The sequence below is a fragment of the Acanthochromis polyacanthus genome, chromosome 5, assembly GCF_021347895.1.
Source record: "Acanthochromis polyacanthus isolate Apoly-LR-REF ecotype Palm Island chromosome 5, KAUST_Apoly_ChrSc, whole genome shotgun sequence".
NCBI lineage: Eukaryota > Metazoa > Chordata > Actinopteri > Pomacentridae > Acanthochromis > Acanthochromis polyacanthus.
This window is the reverse complement of record NC_067117.1, coordinates 37925723-37944402: the sequence shown is the minus strand read 5'-3', so window position 1 is coordinate 37944402 and position 18680 is coordinate 37925723. Positions and strand designations below refer to the sequence as shown.

General features: G+C 40.8%; 1 protein-coding gene across 5 annotated transcripts in view; it reads right to left on the bottom strand.

The window, feature by feature from the left end:
• mtss1 (MTSS I-BAR domain containing 1) overlaps window positions 1–18680 on the bottom strand; it is a 186196-nt gene that overhangs the window by 5328 nt on the left and 162188 nt on the right. For 3 of the 5 annotated variants that reach the window (XM_051948023.1, XM_051948025.1, XM_051948027.1), the window contains 5 exons: window positions 9913–9991; window positions 8111–8287; window positions 5800–5931; window positions 885–1035; window positions 592–618 (listed from right to left, as the gene is read on the bottom strand). In XM_051948023.1, the coding sequence (XP_051803983.1) occupies window positions 592–618; window positions 885–1035; window positions 5800–5931; window positions 8111–8287; window positions 9913–9991 (566 nt within the window). The remainder of the gene's footprint in view (window positions 1–591; window positions 619–884; window positions 1036–5799; window positions 5932–8110; window positions 8288–9912; window positions 9992–18680) is intronic. The other 2 variants (XM_051948024.1, XM_051948026.1) reach the window with 2 other exon arrangements.

Genomic DNA, 18680 nt, shown 5'->3' with positions numbered 1-18680 from the left:
AAAAAAAAAGAAAATGAAGTAAATAAGTGAAAAAAATGTTTGGTTTTTTTTTGCTTTTCTTTTGTACTTCATGGAAGGAAATCACAAGGAAATCGTCAATTTGAGAGTATCTAGTAGCTTGTCCTTAAGCTGGAACTAAAAAGACAAACATAGCTGGCAGCACCTCATATCGACTATCAATTAAGTTATTGGTAATTCAGTTAATCTAATACCAGTTTGCATAGTTCTTGTGGGATTAATTCATTCTCTGTGGGTCTGTGCTTCAACAAAGTTTCACTCAGTTGTATCAAATCAAAGACCCTTGACAGAGGCCTTGCCCACATGTACATGGGAATTATGTAAGATGTGTGGTTTTTTTTTTTAAATGCATATTTGCGTTTTGTCCACATGCAAATGCTGTTTTAAGTCACTGAAAATTGAGCTTTTGGAAAGGTAGATTTCATAAATGAATGCAATTCGGGACAGCAGACAGATAAATTTAGTGAGCCAAATCATAGAAAATGAGTCAACAATTTTTAAAAGCCTCAGTAGGACATTAGAATGACAAAAATACAGACAGACAGACATGCAGGTAGGTAGTAAGAGACCTACCACAGAGGGGAGGATCTCTCTTTACAGCTGGAAGAGAAGGAATGAAGTTTAACCAAGAAAACAAATATCTACTCAAAGAAACACACCTCAGAATAGCTAGTACAGCAGAGAAGAAACTAGGGAATGTTTCAGGGAACAGGAAGTTCAACAGACTCAGTTTTATCCAAACAAAAAAAAAAGAAAAATGAATGAAGCACACCACAGGGTGTCAAGAAGTTTTGCAAAGTTAAACCTGCCTGAGTGACTTTGTGAAATATAATGCTGGTGATTTATTGCTACATCTCTGTACTTACCGTGGGTGTGGATGGTGTCCTCAGAGCAGGATGGGGTGGTGGTCTGGGTGCTGTAGCCACTCGAACAGTGCAGAGAGTCTCTGCTGCTTCTCGGGGCATCTGAATTCAACACACCCAACGTCAACGCCAGGTGATCCCGGGCCAAACAAGACTGAGATGCAGTAAAGAGGATGAGGTGAGATTAATTTATCATTTTCCAAATAATATATACAGAAGGGAGAGAAAACCAGGAGAGAAGAAGAGGAAAGAGAGAAGATGGATGTCATTGTCTTAAAAGAACATGCAACTTTAGAGAGAAAATTTGACTGAGAATCTTCACAGTTATAATCTTTATCTCCTCAGCCTCACTCCACTGCTGTCACTGACTTAGTCTTCACTTTTCCTTTCGTCAAGTCTTTTCCTGCTCTCACATGACTCCACTGGGATAGTTTAAGTTCTTTGGAAAGAGTGACTTTGCATTTCAACTGGTAAACAGTGTGACACAAGCTTGATTTAAACATCTAAGCTGAATTTGTGTTATATGTACGGTGTACCCTGATGTGCAAATGTAATTGCACGTTGTGTTTGGCAGAAAAACTGAATTCCCACCATATGAATCACTAGGGCCTCCCTAGTCAAGGTTTAAATGGCTGTTAAGCTCTCTTTGCTGGGATCTTAGGACTACATTGCAAGTGGCAGATAAGTGGTGTCATCAACAACCTCTTCTGTTTTAATGATTTAAAAAAATTGACATAAATGTAAAAATTGGAATAAACATCCCAGTCCTCTACAACTCACAACTACTAGTAATGTTACTGTGAGCCCAACAACATTATATAAACATAAGCTCCTAGCAGTCCTTCCAGACATGTCTGTAAATAACTGAAAAGATGATTGCTGATAATGTCTAAATATAATAAATAAATATAATGATACAACTTTCAGGAGCTATTTATACACTGCAGTCAATTTTCGCCTGAAATTTCTACTGAAGATGTACCCAAAGTAAATTGAATGCTGTTCTTGAACTGTTTGGAGTATATGCATGGTTCTGGTCTCATTTGAAAGCTGACAACCTGAATTTTCACCCAGTGCAGTCAGAATTACTCTAGGTGCTATTGGCACAGAGTATTTTATGTTGGAACACACCGAATTAGGATTAATTTTTTCCCCCTAAATTATTTCCCTAATAAAACACCTGAAAATAAGTGCGGCAGCACTGTGAGAGCTTGAAAACACAATAGTGCAACAGCCTGGGGTCTTACCTAGTTCAGGTCAAAATTTCATAGCAATACTACAAGAAATGAGTGTTTCAAACATGTTTTTGTACTGCTATGCCCAGGCGCTGTCCATTTGGCACACCCTCTGCACACCCTGGGCACAATGGTATATTTGTGTTTTTCACTCCGTTTTGACATTGTTTTCACTCCAAAAACTCATAAACAACTCCACTGTGGACCAGTATCACAGAGACAGAGGCACACAGAGCTGTGGACCAGAGGTGTGAAAATTCACACTCCACTCCACTCCACTCCACTCCACTCCACTCCACTCCACTCCACTCCACTCCACTCCACTCCACTCCACTCCACTCCACTCCACTCCACTCTGAAAGAGCCTATTTATAGCCTGCAGCTCAGCCTGCCATTCAGCAGCCATTGGCTACAAGACCTGTCAGTCAAAAGTTTCCTCAAACGTGATTTGCTCAGAAGTTGAACCAAGGAAATGGGTCGGTCCATATTTGTCACTCTCATCAGGGTTGGCTGTTTAGGCCTGGAAGGCCCCCCTAAGTCACTTGATTGGTTGAAATGAGATGTCAATCAAAAGGTTAGAGTTCAGCCGCCATTTTGAGCAGTAGTTTGCTAAAAAAAAAATTGCTGCATAAGCTTTCATAAAGATATGAAGAGAAATGCACGGAATATGGAATGCGCACGAAGCAGAGCTATTTGTGGATTATTTACCGATTTCAAGACATGTTTTGGACAAAATATAATACTGGCTTGTTTGTCTGGATGCCCAAGCTTGGATTATGGCCATCTTTTAGTGGAATATTTTCATCTGTGACCAGTTATGAGCCGTCAAAGGTGAGTTGTGCACATTTACGTGATTTGTTGTTTGTTGGACAAATGTGTTTATATTACCCACTGTGGTAATCACATCTGAAAGTGGTTTATACCGGCGGATTCATGAGAATCTAAGTTTTCCATGGGTGTATAATGTTTCCATCATTGCATTTGCAGCTTCGGTAAATTTTGAAAAACGCTTATGCAGATCTCAAAACATCCCGCCCACGGGACGCTGAAGCTAAGCGCTGGAGTTGGTATCATTCAAAATTTTGACGCCAATATTTTTATTTTTCCTGCAAATGAATACTGGCTCCAAGTATCGGTTATTGATCTCCTTGACTACTAATAATCATTCTCTGCCCTAAAAATAATATATTGGTCGATCTCTAGTTATTATAACTTTACCCCCACAGAAGTGGGGAAGAAGTTTGTAATGCTGTAGCCTCACTGTGCATGACACTGGATAGTGTTGCACCTTTGAAAAAGAAAGCTACGTCTCAGAGAGGACCTGCTCCTTGGTCGATTTCCTAGGTATGGACTTTAAAAGAGGCATTGTGAAAGCTAGAAAAGCAGTGGCATTCCACTAGTTTAGAGGAAGTTTACGTAGCTTGGAACAATAGTCCAGTAATTTATAAAAAGCGCTTCATAATGCCAGGACAACATATTATTCATCATTAATAGAGAAAAACAAGAACAACCCCAGGTTTCTCTTCTGCACTGCAGCCAGGCCGACAGAGTCAGAGCTCTGTTGAACCTTGTATTTCTTAAGCTCTGAGCAATAATGACTTCATGAGCTTCTTCACAGATAAAATTGATATGATCAGAGAAAAAATTAATCTCGCCCTTCAAATACAGTTGCTTTAGAATTAGCTGTAAGACCTGACGGCTATTTAGACTTCTTCGCTCCTATACATCTCTCTGAGCTAATTTCAATAGTTTCTTCATCTAAACCATCGGCATGTCTTTTAGATCCTATCCCATCTAGACTGTTCAAGGAGGCTTTACCGTTAATTAATTCTTCAATGTTAGATCAGATTAATCTCTCTCTAGTAACAGGCTACATACCACAGGCTTTTAAGGTTGCTGTAATCAAATCTTTACTTAAAAAAGCCCACTGTAGATCCAGATGTTTTAGCTAATCATAGACAAATATCAAACCTCCCATTTCTTTCTAAAATTCTGGAGAGAACAGTTGCAAATCAATTATGTGAACATTTACAAAGGAATAATTTGTTTGAAGAGTTTCAGTCAGGCTTCAGAGTGCATCATAGCACAGAAACAGCTCTGGTGAAAGCCACTAATAACCTTCTCATAGCTTCAGACTGGTCTCTACACTTATTTTGTTGGACCTTAGTGCGACATTTAACACTATCGACCATAAACTTTTATTACAGCGATTAGAACATTCTGTTGGCATTAAAGGTACAGGACTGGTATAAATCCTACTTATCCGACAGCTTCCAGTTTGTGCATGTCAACAATGACTCGTCTGAGCATACTAAGGTTAATCATGAAGTTCCTCGGGTTCTGTCTTAGGACTGATACTGTTCACATTATACATGCTTCCTTTAGGCAGTACTATTAGGAAGCACTGTATTAATTTCCATTGTCCAGTCCAGTAGTTTTACCAGTTTGCCAATTTAGGGAAACACTGTCTAGATACTACAGAGAGGAGAGATGTTGAAACACTATGCAATCCCTTTATTACTCATTTTTCACTTTAAAAGGTCAATCTCTAACAGTATCCAGCTGTAGCTGCTCTGCCTTAGGTGTGGCTGGATACAGTACATTCTCTCAAGTAAATTGTAATATTGTGGATCATTGTTGTTTGGACTGTTGGGCTAAAGCTAGCTAACACATAAACAGCCGTTGTCACCACACAGTAAATATTCATACATGGGTTTAAAGGATAAGAATAAAGTGTCAGCATAATGACATTTTTAATAAGACTGAAAATATGAGGAAATGACACATTTCTATTAATCACAGAATACATGTTTGTGGTAGTTATTAAACCTAGATAAAATATTTTTTCTTTCTTTTTTCTTCTTTTTTTAGATAAAATATTTAGTTCAATTAGTTTTAGATTTTTTTGTAATCCATGAGCTCCTTCACTTTCTCATGTGCTTTCAAAAAATATCTCAAGAACTGCAGAGCACAGAATGAGTTTAAATACCTTCTGACAGAGTTATTGGGTTTCCATAGTTTGTGTACATTTTATGTTTTTTTTTAATTATGTAGCTTTTTGATTGTAAATTAAATTATTTTGGGAACTCTTTGCTTTTTTGGGTTTATTTCTGTGTTTCCTATACCTGGATTGTTGTTATATATTATACTTTGATTTAAGCTATTTTAGTTGACAGACTGATGAGTGAAGTCACTGAAGACCAACCTGACTCTTGGGTAAAATACTATGAAAATATCCAGCTGTTTTCATATAAACTTGTGGTGCTTCTATGACGGATGTGTCAGTTTTTGTTGTTGTTTTACTTGGGTGTCCAGCAACACAGTAGCTTCGATACAACGTTCAACCAGTAAAACTATCACTGCACACACACCAACTCTGCAAGTAGTCAGTGCATAAGCTCCACAGGTTAAAATAGTAACTATTGGATGTATCCATAACTCCACAGTCTAAATCACAGCTTCAAGCACAAGCACAATATCATCATCCCAACCAGTAGCTCGTTACTGTTAGAGATAAGCCTAAGTTATGAGTGTTTCCCTGAAGTGGTGCAACACACCAACCATGGATCAAGAGGAATGCAAAAGCATTGCAAGGTAACACAAATTAAAAAAAAATCTCAATTCACAGAACACAAAGATTCTATTGTTTCTCTCGGAATAATAGCTCATCCACTTTGTATTACCTTCCCAGATGCTGACATGGCTCGAGCTCTCTCTCCATGGTGTGTGTAGGCTTTGTGTGGAGGGGCCAACAGGCCGTTCTCTGCTGTTCCACTCCCCCCAGATGCCAGCTGATTGGTGGATCCAACTGCATCCTGTCAAATATGAACCAGTCAATTAACGTGAACTGACAGTGTGAATAGCAGTACAATTAGCACAGTTCAAAGAGTATAATGTTATCATAGAACTCAGTCATTCAACACAACCATTGTAAGACTTGTTTTCTGTACAGCAACTGTGATGATAGCAGGTATACGGAGGCTGACAGGTGGAGTACACAGTGTAAATAAAAACCTCTGTTATGTGTCAGCAGCTCCCTCAAAGGGAAAAAATAACATTGGGGATATGATTTTTAGGATTACACTTGCCTGTAATCATTGTATTATGTAGGACTTCTACAATGGCTGCTGGTCAACACAAAATGTTCATCTCAATTCACTGGTTTTGTTTTCTTTCCAAGGGATTTGCTGACAGTACAAAACATGCAGATTATCACTCAAAATATCACATAAAATAATTCAAAACTCAAAATCAATGCAAGTGCCTTATTTCGTTACTAAATGAGGCACTTGCAAAGACTCTCCTGATTCGGTAAATATAATTGAAAAAAAAATTGTAATGAAGTGTGGTTTAGTGAACTCATCTTCCTAATAGAGCTTTGGAAATTGACTCTTCAACTTAATGCACACAAACCGTCTATATTGTCATTGTCACAAAACCACTGACAAGACACCACTGACATTCTAAAAAAAGGCATTACAGCAAATTTCAAAAATGGGGCACCTTGGTAACAGGGGAGATATGTCACAAGGTAGATGACTGGGACGAGGGATGGTTGAGGTGGATATACAGCAGGGAGGTGCCACATATTTTTATTATTATTGTATATCATATTATTATTGTAATACATAGGATCTGATAAGTTCCTTCAGTGACTGGAGTCACGAAAGCTGCCTGCTACTCAACATCTCAAAGACAAAGCAAATGATCATCGATTTCCGCGGATCCAAGCCCCCTTTTCAGCCAGTGAACACTTGTGGAGTGGACACTGAGGTGGTGATAAGTTAGACTGGTCTACAAACGTAGACTTCATCTGCAAAAAGTCCCAGAGCCGACTTTTTTCAGAAGACTTCGATCATTAGACATCTCCAGTAAGATGCCACAGATATTTTATCAGTCTGTGGTAGCAAGTGTCCTGTTTTATGCTGCAGTCTGCTGGGGAGGCAGTATAAAGAACAAGGATGCACGGCGTCTGAACAAACTGATTAAAAAAGCTGGCTCTGTGGTTGGAATCACATGAACACATTGGAGGATGAGGTGGAGAGACGGGCACTTCAGAGGTAATTTTGACAAACCAGGATCATCCAATTCACATCTGCCTCAGTAAACAACAAAACATCTGTGGACGGCTCCTATCCCTGCACTGCAGGACTGAAAGATTCAGAAAATCTTTCCTACCATCAGCAACCAGACTATTTAATTCAAAAGTAAACAAATGAGACCAGACAACTGAATTTCCCTTAAGAGATTAATAAAGTCATTGTATTGTATTGTGTTGTATTATTGATACTGCAGATCGAACAAGGTGTTAAATGACTGGAAACACCTCTGGTACTCTAATTGTTTGACAGATTGTATTGCATTTGAAAAAACTTTACTCACAAGAATAACACGTTCTAGTATGGATGATTGAATAATTGGTACTGTCAGTTTTCAAGCCAAACACTCTGACAATCTGTGGTTCCAGGATCCGTGTATACTTTGGTAATTGGATTTTCCGTTCTGAAGCGGGTATTGAAAAATAAAAAATGAGTGGTCATTTGATTTTCGTTTTTTATGGGATGAAATCAGCGCTGGATTAATGATATTTCAGCGCTCAATTTGGACGGTCGCCGGGTCGCCATTTGCGACATTTTTAGTTGCAAATGGCGACCCGGCGACCGTCCAAATCGAGCGCTCGATCGAGCTGAACTGCGCATCATGTTTTCTTCATAGAGGAAGCCACTTTGTATGATGTCATCAACCTCCTATCATTCCCGGCGCTCGCGGCGACCTAGCGACCATCTAAATCGAGCGCTGTATTTTAACTTTCACCCGAAACATTTACAGTGGATGAAATGGGTGACATTGAAAGTGGATTCAAATGCAAAGGGTTTCAACCCAGTGCTGGTGGAAACCAAGAAGAATATGTGAGATGGAATTGGAGACAAACGGAAAAAACACAGAACGGTACTCGGCGTTGGGGTAAACATAGTAGTTGGAGTTTTTTCTCACGGAGATAAAATCCCTGCGGCTAACATGGTGGCTCTGTGCAGGGTGATGGCTCTGGGCAGTTGCGTAACAGTGGTGACCATGGTGGCCCTGACGACTGAGGCGAGAAGGGGAGTTCCCTTCGCTGAGGGACCGCCCACTTTCATCACAGCCATTCAGCAAATAGAGGGAAGAGTAGTGCTACACAAAGGAAAGGGTTAGAGTCATGTATGTGTCCATGTGCTTCTGTTATCGTCAGGATTAAAGGCTGAAAGATGGTGTACATGTGTGGTGGCGTGAGAATGTTATATTTGAATGAAAAGAATCTTAACGATCCAAAAAATATTTAAACAGAATTTCTATTTTAGTGGAATTTAAGGACAACTTTACTATGTTGGGTTGAAATTAGACGTTGTGACTGATGGTCAGCGTATGGCCAAAAGTATGTGGACACTGAGGGTGATAGTTGAACACATGACTGAGTATTAATCTGATACTTTAACAGCTTCCAGTGTTGGAGGCTGCATCTGTGTTTCCATTCAACTATAAGAGCATTACTAAGGTTTAACACTGATGTTGGGCAAAATGGCTTAAGTTGTTGGATAGAGCTAAAGTCAAGGCAGGTCAGTTAAGTTGCACCATACAAAACCAGAAAGAATATCTTTTGGACCTGGATTTGTGCACACTGGGACTGTAATGTTTAAACACGAGAAGGTAAACTGCTGCAACTAAGTTGTAAATATGTGGTCTAAAGTATCTTTGTAGGATGGAACTTAAAGTTTCAGCTGGAGCCTGGACTGAAAGAAAACAACAGAATGTGGACAGCAGTGTCCATGCACTTTTGGTCATATGATGTAAGAAAGTTTAAAGCTAATCTCTGAGATAAAGGCAGATACAGTTTCAAGTGTTTGAAATGGTAAAAATTGATAATCTGCATCTGTGTGTGTCTGCTACTGTCTGTGTGTGTCTGCTACTATCTCTGTGTGTGTGTCTGCTACTATCTCTCTCTCTCTCTGTGTGTGTGTGTGTGTGTGTGTGTGTGTGTGTGTGTGTGTGTGTGTGTGTGTGTGTGTGTGTGTGTGTGTGTGTGTGTGCTTGTTTCTGCTATACCGGTGGGGACTTTGACCTGACTATTTGCTATAAAGGTGGGGACTTGTCTTACGGTGGGGACCTAAAATGAGGTCCCCACGGGTGGCAACACCGTTTTCTTGGCCATATAGTTGTTAATAAAAAATGTAAAAGTGCAAAAACGTTTGTTTAGGGTTAGGCATTGATTTGGTGATGGTTAAGGTTAGGGTAAGGGTTAGGAGTTAGATATGAATGGGAGTCAATGGTAAGTCCCCACCGGTATAGAAAAACAAACATGTGTGTGTGTGTGTGTGTGTGTGTGTGTGTGTGTGTGTGTGTGTGTGTGTGTGTGTGTGTGTGTGTGTGTGTGTGTGTGTGTGTACTTGTTTCTGCTATACCGGTGGGGACTTTGACCTGACTATTTGCTATAAAGGTGGGGACTTGTCTTACGGTGGGGACCTAAAATGAGGTCCCCACGGGTGGCAACACCGTTTTCTTGGCCATATAGTTGTTAATAAAAAATGTAAAAGTGCAAAAACGTTTGTTTAGGGTTAGGCATTGATTTGGTGATGGTTAAGGTTAGGGTAAGGGTTAGGAGTTAGATATGAATGGGAGTCAATGGTAAGTCCCCACCGGTATAGAAAAACAAACATGTGTGTGTGTGTGTGTGTGTGTGTGTGTGTGTGTGTGTGTGTGTGTGTGTGTGTGTGTGTGTGTGTGTGTGTGTGTGTGTGTGTGTGTGTCTGTTTGTCTGTTACCTGGATGTGTACTTCATCCACAGCGCAGGTAATGGAGTCCAGGGAGGGAACGTGTCTCACTGATCCATACTGGTAGTTGCTATGAAACCACAAACACTACAATTAAGAACCAACAACCCAAACACAGAGGCTATTAAACAGATGGGGAGGTAGAGTTTGAGTGGAATGTCAAAATCAAATATTAAAGAAAGAAATGCGACTGTAAAGCCTTGGCAAAACACTGAAGCTCTGGACCCACTGTAATCTTAAACTTATCTGATTCTGGCCATTTCACAATTACACTAAGAACACTAACAAGATGAACCAATACTTTTTTCAGAGCTTGTACATTTGAGAAATATGTTTGTTTTTTGTGAAACCGATCTAACAAAATATGAAAATTTCAGATGTTAAACTTTGACTAAATAAAATACAGTATAAACCTAATCAAGGACAATCAACACAAGATCCTGAAATAGACCAGACACTTGATGTCAGGTTTCAATTGTTGACAGTTTCCAATACTTGTTACATTAGCACATCAAGGTTGATACCAATAGAAGAGACACTGTGTGTGGCACACTGTGCAACAAAATTAAGCAGCAATGCTGTCAGTGCATTCACACAGACATTTTTAACCCTTTGATGCCTGAATTTATTTACAACTAAATAAAATACATACATTTGTTTTTTTTTATTTCCAGTTGATGCTAAATTAAGTGGAGATTGTTTATTTGTCTATTACACATAGAACATATATAAAACAATAATAACATATATATATATCATAATTCAGGTCCCACTCTGACTGGTCCTACGAGAAACCAGTGCTTGCAAAAGATTCTAAAGTACATATTGAATATGCACAAACCAGCATTGGGGGAATGCATACGGTATCTCGGCTGCAGTCTGAATGTCTGAATGAAAGTTGTGTGATGCGAATTTGCGACGATATGCTTCAAGGGGCTAAAAGTACGTTACGAATTGTGAAAATATAAAATATACCATGTAGTATAAGATGTAGTAGGAAAAATATGCACAAGTGTATCTATTAAAGCAGTGGCATAGCTTATTCTTCTAAACATAGCTCATTTGGCATATTAGGAATTACAAAACAGTAGTGTAACTGATGTTGCACTTCTGGATATTGTGCAATAATAAAGTGTGGCATAAGTAGTGTAAAAGTTACATACAAGTTGCAGTTGTATGTAAAAATATGCAAACATTTATCGTTTCAGTAAGCCAAAAAACATAAACAAAATAATAAATACAGGTGCATATGGGAGTAGTTAAGTTGCTAGTAGGCAATCAGGGCCAGGCTGTTAGAGTGGGTGTTTGGCAGAGGTTCACTTCTCTTACTTCACTTCCCATGACTGGTCATTAAGAATGTTTGCTGCTCTACTGAGGCAGAGAGAGCTGAACACGTCGTCTACAGAAGGCAGTGAGAAGCTGATGATCTTCTGAAGGACTCTCCTTTCCATTCAGCTGGTAAACCACACAATAATACAGTGAGTCAACACACTCTCGATAAGCAGTGGTAAAAGGACAATAGCAGCATCTTCTGCAGGTTGCTTTTTCTGACTGAAATGAATAATGATGTTAGAGTTATGGATGGGGACACAGTCACAGTGAGTAGAGAATGTGGCTCAGCATACGGCCCCGTGGGGAGCCCATGCAGAGTGTGATAATGGAGGAGTGGTAGTTACCTATTCTAATCGTCTGGGAGTGGTTGGTTAGAAAGTCCTTGATCCAGTGGCAGGTGGACTGTGAACATCTTAGTTCACTCAGTTTAGTGGCCAGTCTGCTGGGGATGACATTGCTGAAGGCAGAGCTAAAGTCTCTGAAAAGCATCCTCATAGAGCTCCCCTGGTGTTCGAGGAGGGTCAGTGCAGTGTAAAGATGGCGACCTCTGTACACCTGTTGGCTCTGTAAGCAAACCGGTATAGGTTGAAGGTAGGTGAGCGCTGGCTTTGATGTGCTGATGATAGTTGTTCAGCCTGCTGATGATGGTCTTTTTGGCAGTGAGATAATTGTTGAAGATTTCAGGCACGGTGGGATGATGGATGTGGACAGGAACAGACTAAAGATTTTTGTGAAGACCGCAGCGAGCTGATCTGCATGTTCCTTCAGTATCCTTCCTGTCACACTATCCAGAAAGCAGCATTCCTTGGATTTACTGCTCTGAGTGGTCCTTACCTCATGCTGCTGCACAGTGAGGCTGCTGAAGGTGTGGTGTCTGTGCTGCTGTTTTTACCTCAGTTTAGTTCCTGGGCCAGTGAGAAGTCACCATCAGCAGTAATGAGGTTGCTGTCTTGTAGTTGGTGATGTCCTGGATGTACTGCCACAACCTGCTGGAGGTCATTGTTACTGAAGTGGTCTTCAGTCTTCCTCCTGTAGGCAGCTTCAGCATTTGTGATGTCACTCTTCAGATAGGCTCTAGCAGCACTGTATAAAGCCCTGACACCAGACCTGAAGGCATGCTACGGTCCTGAAAAGAGGTTTGGTTTCTTTTATCATCCAGGGCTTCTGATTGGGGTGCACTTTGATGTGTTTGTTGACAGTGACATTATCACATAGTCAATTCTGTAATAGAGTATAGTTGATGCATACTCCTCCAACTCCAGATTCTCAAAGATGTCCCAGTTAGTTGGTTCAAAGGAATCCTGCAACTGCAATGAAGCTCCCTCAGATCATGTTTTTACAGTTCATATGGTGGGTTGAGCTTTTCTACTGAGAGGTGTGCTTACTTGGTCTAAGAATCTGGACACGTGATCTGACTGGCCTAAGTGTGGAAGTGATGTTGATCCTAGAATAAACTTTATTTAGCGTGTTTTACTGTCAAGTGGAACAAATGATGTGTTGCTCAAATTTGAGAATGATTTATCTCATATGATATAAACTGCCTCTGCATGGGTGCTTGTTTGTAAGGTTATGGTGCTGTGCAGGTAAACTAGGGCTATGCTAGCATTAGTATCTGGTGGAATATAAACAGATATGGCTATAACAACAGTAATCACACATGGAAGGTAAACGGGTTTGGATTTACCCGTCAGATACTCCAAATAATGAGAACAGTGCCTGTCTATGACTTTGGCATTAGTGCATCAGTTGTTGTGGACATACACTACCAGTCAAAATTTTTAGAATGTCCAATTTTTTCCAGTTTTTTATTGACATTCAAGTAGTTCAAGTTTAATGAAGAGCTTGAAATGGTACAAAGTTAAGCGGTGAACTGCCAGAGATTTAAAAAGAAAGGGAAGGTTACCCAAAAAGTATACAAAAAATCCTGTATCAGGGAACAAGCAATGGGTTAACAACTTAACGTTCTTCTGCAGCAATGGAGGTTGATCAAGCCTTGAAAGTTGGTGTTACCAAATCCTACAGGTGTCCCAATCTCTATTGATTACCTACAGCTAGGGATGGTATTATCCGATCCGCTGGATAGGCATCGAGTCCGATCCAGGCCAAAATGACTGGATCGGACATCGGAGATTTTTTATAGAACCCATCCAATCCGATCCACAAGCCCAATCTATCTCATATATCCTCAACTTCACTTGGGCGACATGCCATAACACAGACGAGCTGTTGACATGGTTGCCATGTGCCTGTGTTTTCGGCACGTGAGCAGAGCGTGAACAGAAGCCTGCAGAGCTGTAGTCATGTCTGCCGTGTGGAATTACTTTAGCTAATGGAGGAGAAAAGTAAAACAGCTGAGTGTAATGTTTGCAAAATGAATGTCTCAAGGCGTGGCAGCAAAATTGGACATTTTAACACAACAAACATAATAAAGCATCTGCAGAAGCATCATGGAAAGGAGTACGGAGACTTTTTACAGGTGAGTGCAAAGAAAAGCGAACCGCGGCAACCATCAGAAGAGTACAAAACTCGCTCCAGAGAGCACCAAGGCCAAAATGATAACAGAGAAAATTGTCGAGTTCATTTTGCTGGATGACCAACCAATTTGTGTGGTGGAAAATGCGGGTTTTTGAGGTTTGGTAAAACATTTGGAGCTGTGCTATCAGCTATCAAACAGGTGTTGTAGTATTTTCCCACTCCCCAGAAAAATCTGACCCCCCCTTCCCGTGAACACGCGCGACATACGTTTCACTCTGTGGCCACTTAATGGCTTTTCAGAATCAGAATCACTTTATTCATCCCCGGAGGGAAATTCAGTTGTCAGGGTTCTTATCTGTTTAATTTTGAATTGAATAGCCTGACTGCTGATGGCAAGAAAGAGTTCCTAAATCTTTCGGTCTTGCAGCGCAGGGATAGGGGCCGTCCACTGATGTTTCATTGTTCATTGAGGCAGATGTGAAGTGGATGATCCATGTTTGTCAGAATGGCCTCCATCTTGCTCAGTGCCCATCTCTCCACCTCATTCTCCAATGTGTTTAATCTGATTCCAACCACAGAGCCAGCTTTTTTAATCAGTTTGTTCAGACGCCTTGTATCCTTCTGTTTTATACTGCCTCCCCAGCAGACTGCAGCATAAAACAGGACACTTGCTACCACAGACTGATAAAACATCTGCAGCATCTTACTGCAGATGTCTAGTGATCGAAGTCTTCTGAGGCAATAAAGTCGGCTCTAGCCCTTTTTGTAGATGAAGTCTAAATTTGTAGACCAGTCCAACTTATTATCAAGGTGGACACTTAAATATTTATATGATGTCACCATCTCGATGCCCACGTCATAAGTGTTCACTGGCTGGAGAAGGGGTTTGGATCTGCAGAAATCTATGATCATTTGTCTTTGAGGCGTTGAGTAGCAGGCAGTTTCTGTGACTCCAGTCACTGAAGGCACTTATCAGATCTCTGTATTCAGCTTCATGTCCATTTCTGATACATGCCACGATAGCAGTGCCATCAGAGTATTTCAGAATGTGGCAGGACTCAGTGCTGTATTTGAAGTCAGATGTATACAGAGTGAACAGGAATGGAGCCAGGACTGTTCCTTGTGGAGCCCCAGTACTACTCATTAATGTCCCAGAAACACAGTTCCTCAGCCTGACAAACTGCGGCCTTCCTGTCAGGTAATCTGTAATCCATGAAACACAGGAAGGATCCACTCCCATCTCTGTGAGCTTGTCTTTGAGGATGGTGGGTTGGATGGAGTTGAATGCATTTGAAAAATCAAAGAACATGATTCTCACATAAACTCCAGGTTCCTCCAGATGAAGACGGTGAAGCATGAAGAGGATAGCATCATCCACTCCAATGTGTTCTTTGTATGCAAACTGCAAGGAATCGAGTTTGTCTTTGACCTCAAGCCTCAGGAGACGTAAAACCAGCCGTTCCAGAGTTTTCATGATGTGTGAGGTCAGAGCAATAGGTCTCTAGTCATTTAGTTCAACCGGACATTTGATTTTTGGTACTGGTACAATACAGGATGTTTTACATAGAGCAGGCACCCGCCCCAGCTGTTGACTCAGGTTGAAGATCCTGTGGAGAGGTTGACACAGTTGTGCAGCACAGTCTTTAAACAGTCTTGGACATACACCATGCACTTCTTTGAGTCGTTCTTTGTCACCATCTCTAAAAGCTTCTTTTATACTGGTTGAGGATTGCCTTTATGTTGCTTGTGGTCCATGGTTTGTTATTGGGAAAACAGCGAACAGTCTTTGCAGGTATGACTGTGTCTCTACAGAAGTTGATGTATTTAGTAAAACAATCAACCTGTCTGTCAATGTTCATACTGTCCTCATCTGTTTCCAGGAGCAGATTCCAGTCTGTTGATTCAAAGCAGTCCCTTAGAGCTTCACTAGCTTGAGGAGTCCATTTTCTGATTTGGACTTTAGTTACAGGCTGTCTCAGCACACAAGGTTTGTAACAGGTCTGCAGATAAACCAGGTTATGATCTGACCTGCCCAGTGGTGGTAAAGCAGTAGCTCTGTAAGCTTCTTTGACATTGGCATACAGCAGGTCTGGGGTTTTATTCTCTCTGGTAGGGCAGTTAACAAACTGTGTAAATCCAGTCAGGTGAGAGGAGAGGCTGACATGATTGAAATCTCCTGATATTATTACAAGTGCCTCAGGATGTTGAGTCTGTATCCTAGCAACAGTATCATGCAACACATCACATGGAACCAAGTCAGTTGCTTTGGGTGGAATGCATACAAGTATTGTTATGATGTGACTGAACTCCCTTGGGACATAATATGGCCGAAGTCCAAGTGCCAACAGTTCAATATCTGGACAACACAACTTCTCCTTAACCATTATGTGGAGACCATTTGCAGGCGACGTCTAACGTTACGGTGAGTGTATTGCGTCATTTCCTGTTTCAGCACTGTGTCGTGTTGTTAGCATGGCTTCTGCTTCTGCCTCTTCCTCTCCCTCTCTCTCCCTCTCCTGCTCAGTGTGCCACATGTTTAGTTATTCCTCTGCCTCCTTTAGTGATAACGATATGTGTAATAAGTGCAGCCTTTTTGTAGTTCTGGAGGCGAGGCTCTCCGAATTGGAATCGCGGCTCCGCATCATGGAAAATAACCCGCTAGCAGCTAGCCAGGCCCCCTTAGCCGGTGCGGACCGCAATAGCTTAGCTAGTGTAGCATCTGTTAGCAGTCCCTTAGCAGCGCCCGAACAGCCGGGTGGATGGGTGACAGTTCGTAGGAAAAACAGTCCTAAACTCAAGCCTGCTGTCCCGGCTCACCACAAACCGCTTCATGTTTCTAATCGTTTTTCCCCGCTCAGCGACACACCCGCTGAGAAACCAACTCTGATCATTGGTAGCTCCATAGTCAGAAACGTGAAGCTAGCAACAACAGCGACCATAGTTAAATGCCTCCCAGGGGCCAGAGCGGGCGACATAGAAGCAAATTTGAAACTGCTGGCTAAAGATAATCGTAAATATAGTAAGATTGTTATTCACGTCGGCGGTAACGACACCCGGTTACGCCAATCGGAGGTCACCAAAATTAGCGTGGCATCGGTGTGTACTTTCACCAAAACCATGTCGGACTCCGTAGTTTTCTCTGGACCCTTGCCTGATCTGACCAGCGATGACATGTTTAGCCGCATGTCGTCGTTTCGCCGCTGGTTGTCTATGTGGTGTCCATCAAACGACGTGGGCTTTATTGATAATTGGAGCTCTTTTTGGGGAAAACCTGGTCTGATTAGGAGAGACGGCATCCATCCCACTTTGGCTGGTGCAGCTCTCATTTCTAGGAATATGGCTGATTTCATTAGTACTCCTAAAGCATGACAACCCAGAGTTAAGACCAGGATGCAGAGTTGTAGTCTTACACACCTCTCTGCAGTTTCCTCACAGCTGTCACCCTCCAGTAATTCAGTTAACTTTATTGAGACTGTGTCTGTCCCCCGACCACCAAAATTCAATAAATTAAACAAATAAAAAATATACAAAAGAAATAGTAACCACAAAAATTTAATAAAAATTAATACCTCTATTTCAACAGAGCAAAGAGACAGGAAAATTAAATGTGGTCTGTTAAATATTAGATCTCTCTCGTCTAAATGTCTGCTAGTAAATGAGTTGATAACTGATCACCAGATTGATTTGTTCTGTTTGACTGAAACCTGGTTGCAGCAGGAAGAATTTGTTAGCCTAAACGAATCAACTCCCCCTAGTCATATTAACTGTCATATTCCTCGAATCACAGGCCGAGGAGGAGGAGTAGCAGCAATCTACCATTCTAGTTTAAGATTGAACCAGAGGCCTAAACCTGATTACAGCTCATTTGAAAATCTCACTCTTAGTCTCTCTCATCCAAATTTGAAAGCTCAGAAACCAGTTTTATTTGTTGTTATATATCGTCCTCCTGCTCCCTATTCTGAGTTTTTATCTCAATTCTCAGACTTTTTATCTGAATTAGTGCTCAGTTCAGACAAAGTTATTATTGTGGGTGACTTTAACATTCATGTTGACATAGACAGCGACAGCCTTACAAGAGCTTTTAATTCATTATTAGACTCAATTGGGTTTTCTCAACATGTAAATAAACCAACTCATAGTTTTAATCACACTCTTGACCTTGTCCTGACTTATGGCATAGAAATTGAAGAGTTAACAGTATTTCCCCAGAACCCTCTTCTTTCTGACCATTTTATGATAACATTTCAATTTAAAGGATTGTTTAGCAGCTGAGAACAAATATCATTACAGTAGGTGTTTGTCTGACAATTCAGTATCTAAATTTAAGGAAATAATACCATCACTGTTGACTTCAGCAACATTTACTGATAAATCAGAAGGCAAATATTATAATTTTACCCCCACAGAAGTGGATTATTATGTTAATAATGCTTCAGCCTCACTGCGTACAACTCTTGATAGTGTTGCACCTGTAAAAAAGAAAGTTATATCTCAGAGAAGACTTGCTCCTTGGTATAATTCCCAGCTGCGGACTTTAAAGCAGGCATCCCGAAAGCTGGAAAGAAAATGGTATTCCACTAATTCAGAGGAAGTGTATGTGGCTTGGAAAAATAGTCTAGTAATCTATAAAAAAGCTCTTCGTAATGCCAGGACAACTTATTATTCATCTTTAATAGAGGAGAACAAGAACAACCCTAGGTTTCTCTTTAGCACTGTAGCCAGGCTGACAAAGAGTCAGAGCTCTGTTGAACCTTGTATTCCTTTAGCTTTAACCAGTAATGACTTCATGAGCTTCTTTACACATAAAATAGTTCTGATTAGAGATAAAATTAATCTGGCCCTTCCTACAAATGTCACAGATGCTTTTGAATTGGCTGTTAGACCTGATGAATCTTTAGAATTCTTCACTCCTATATGTCTCTCTGAACTAATTTCAACAGTTTCTACATCCA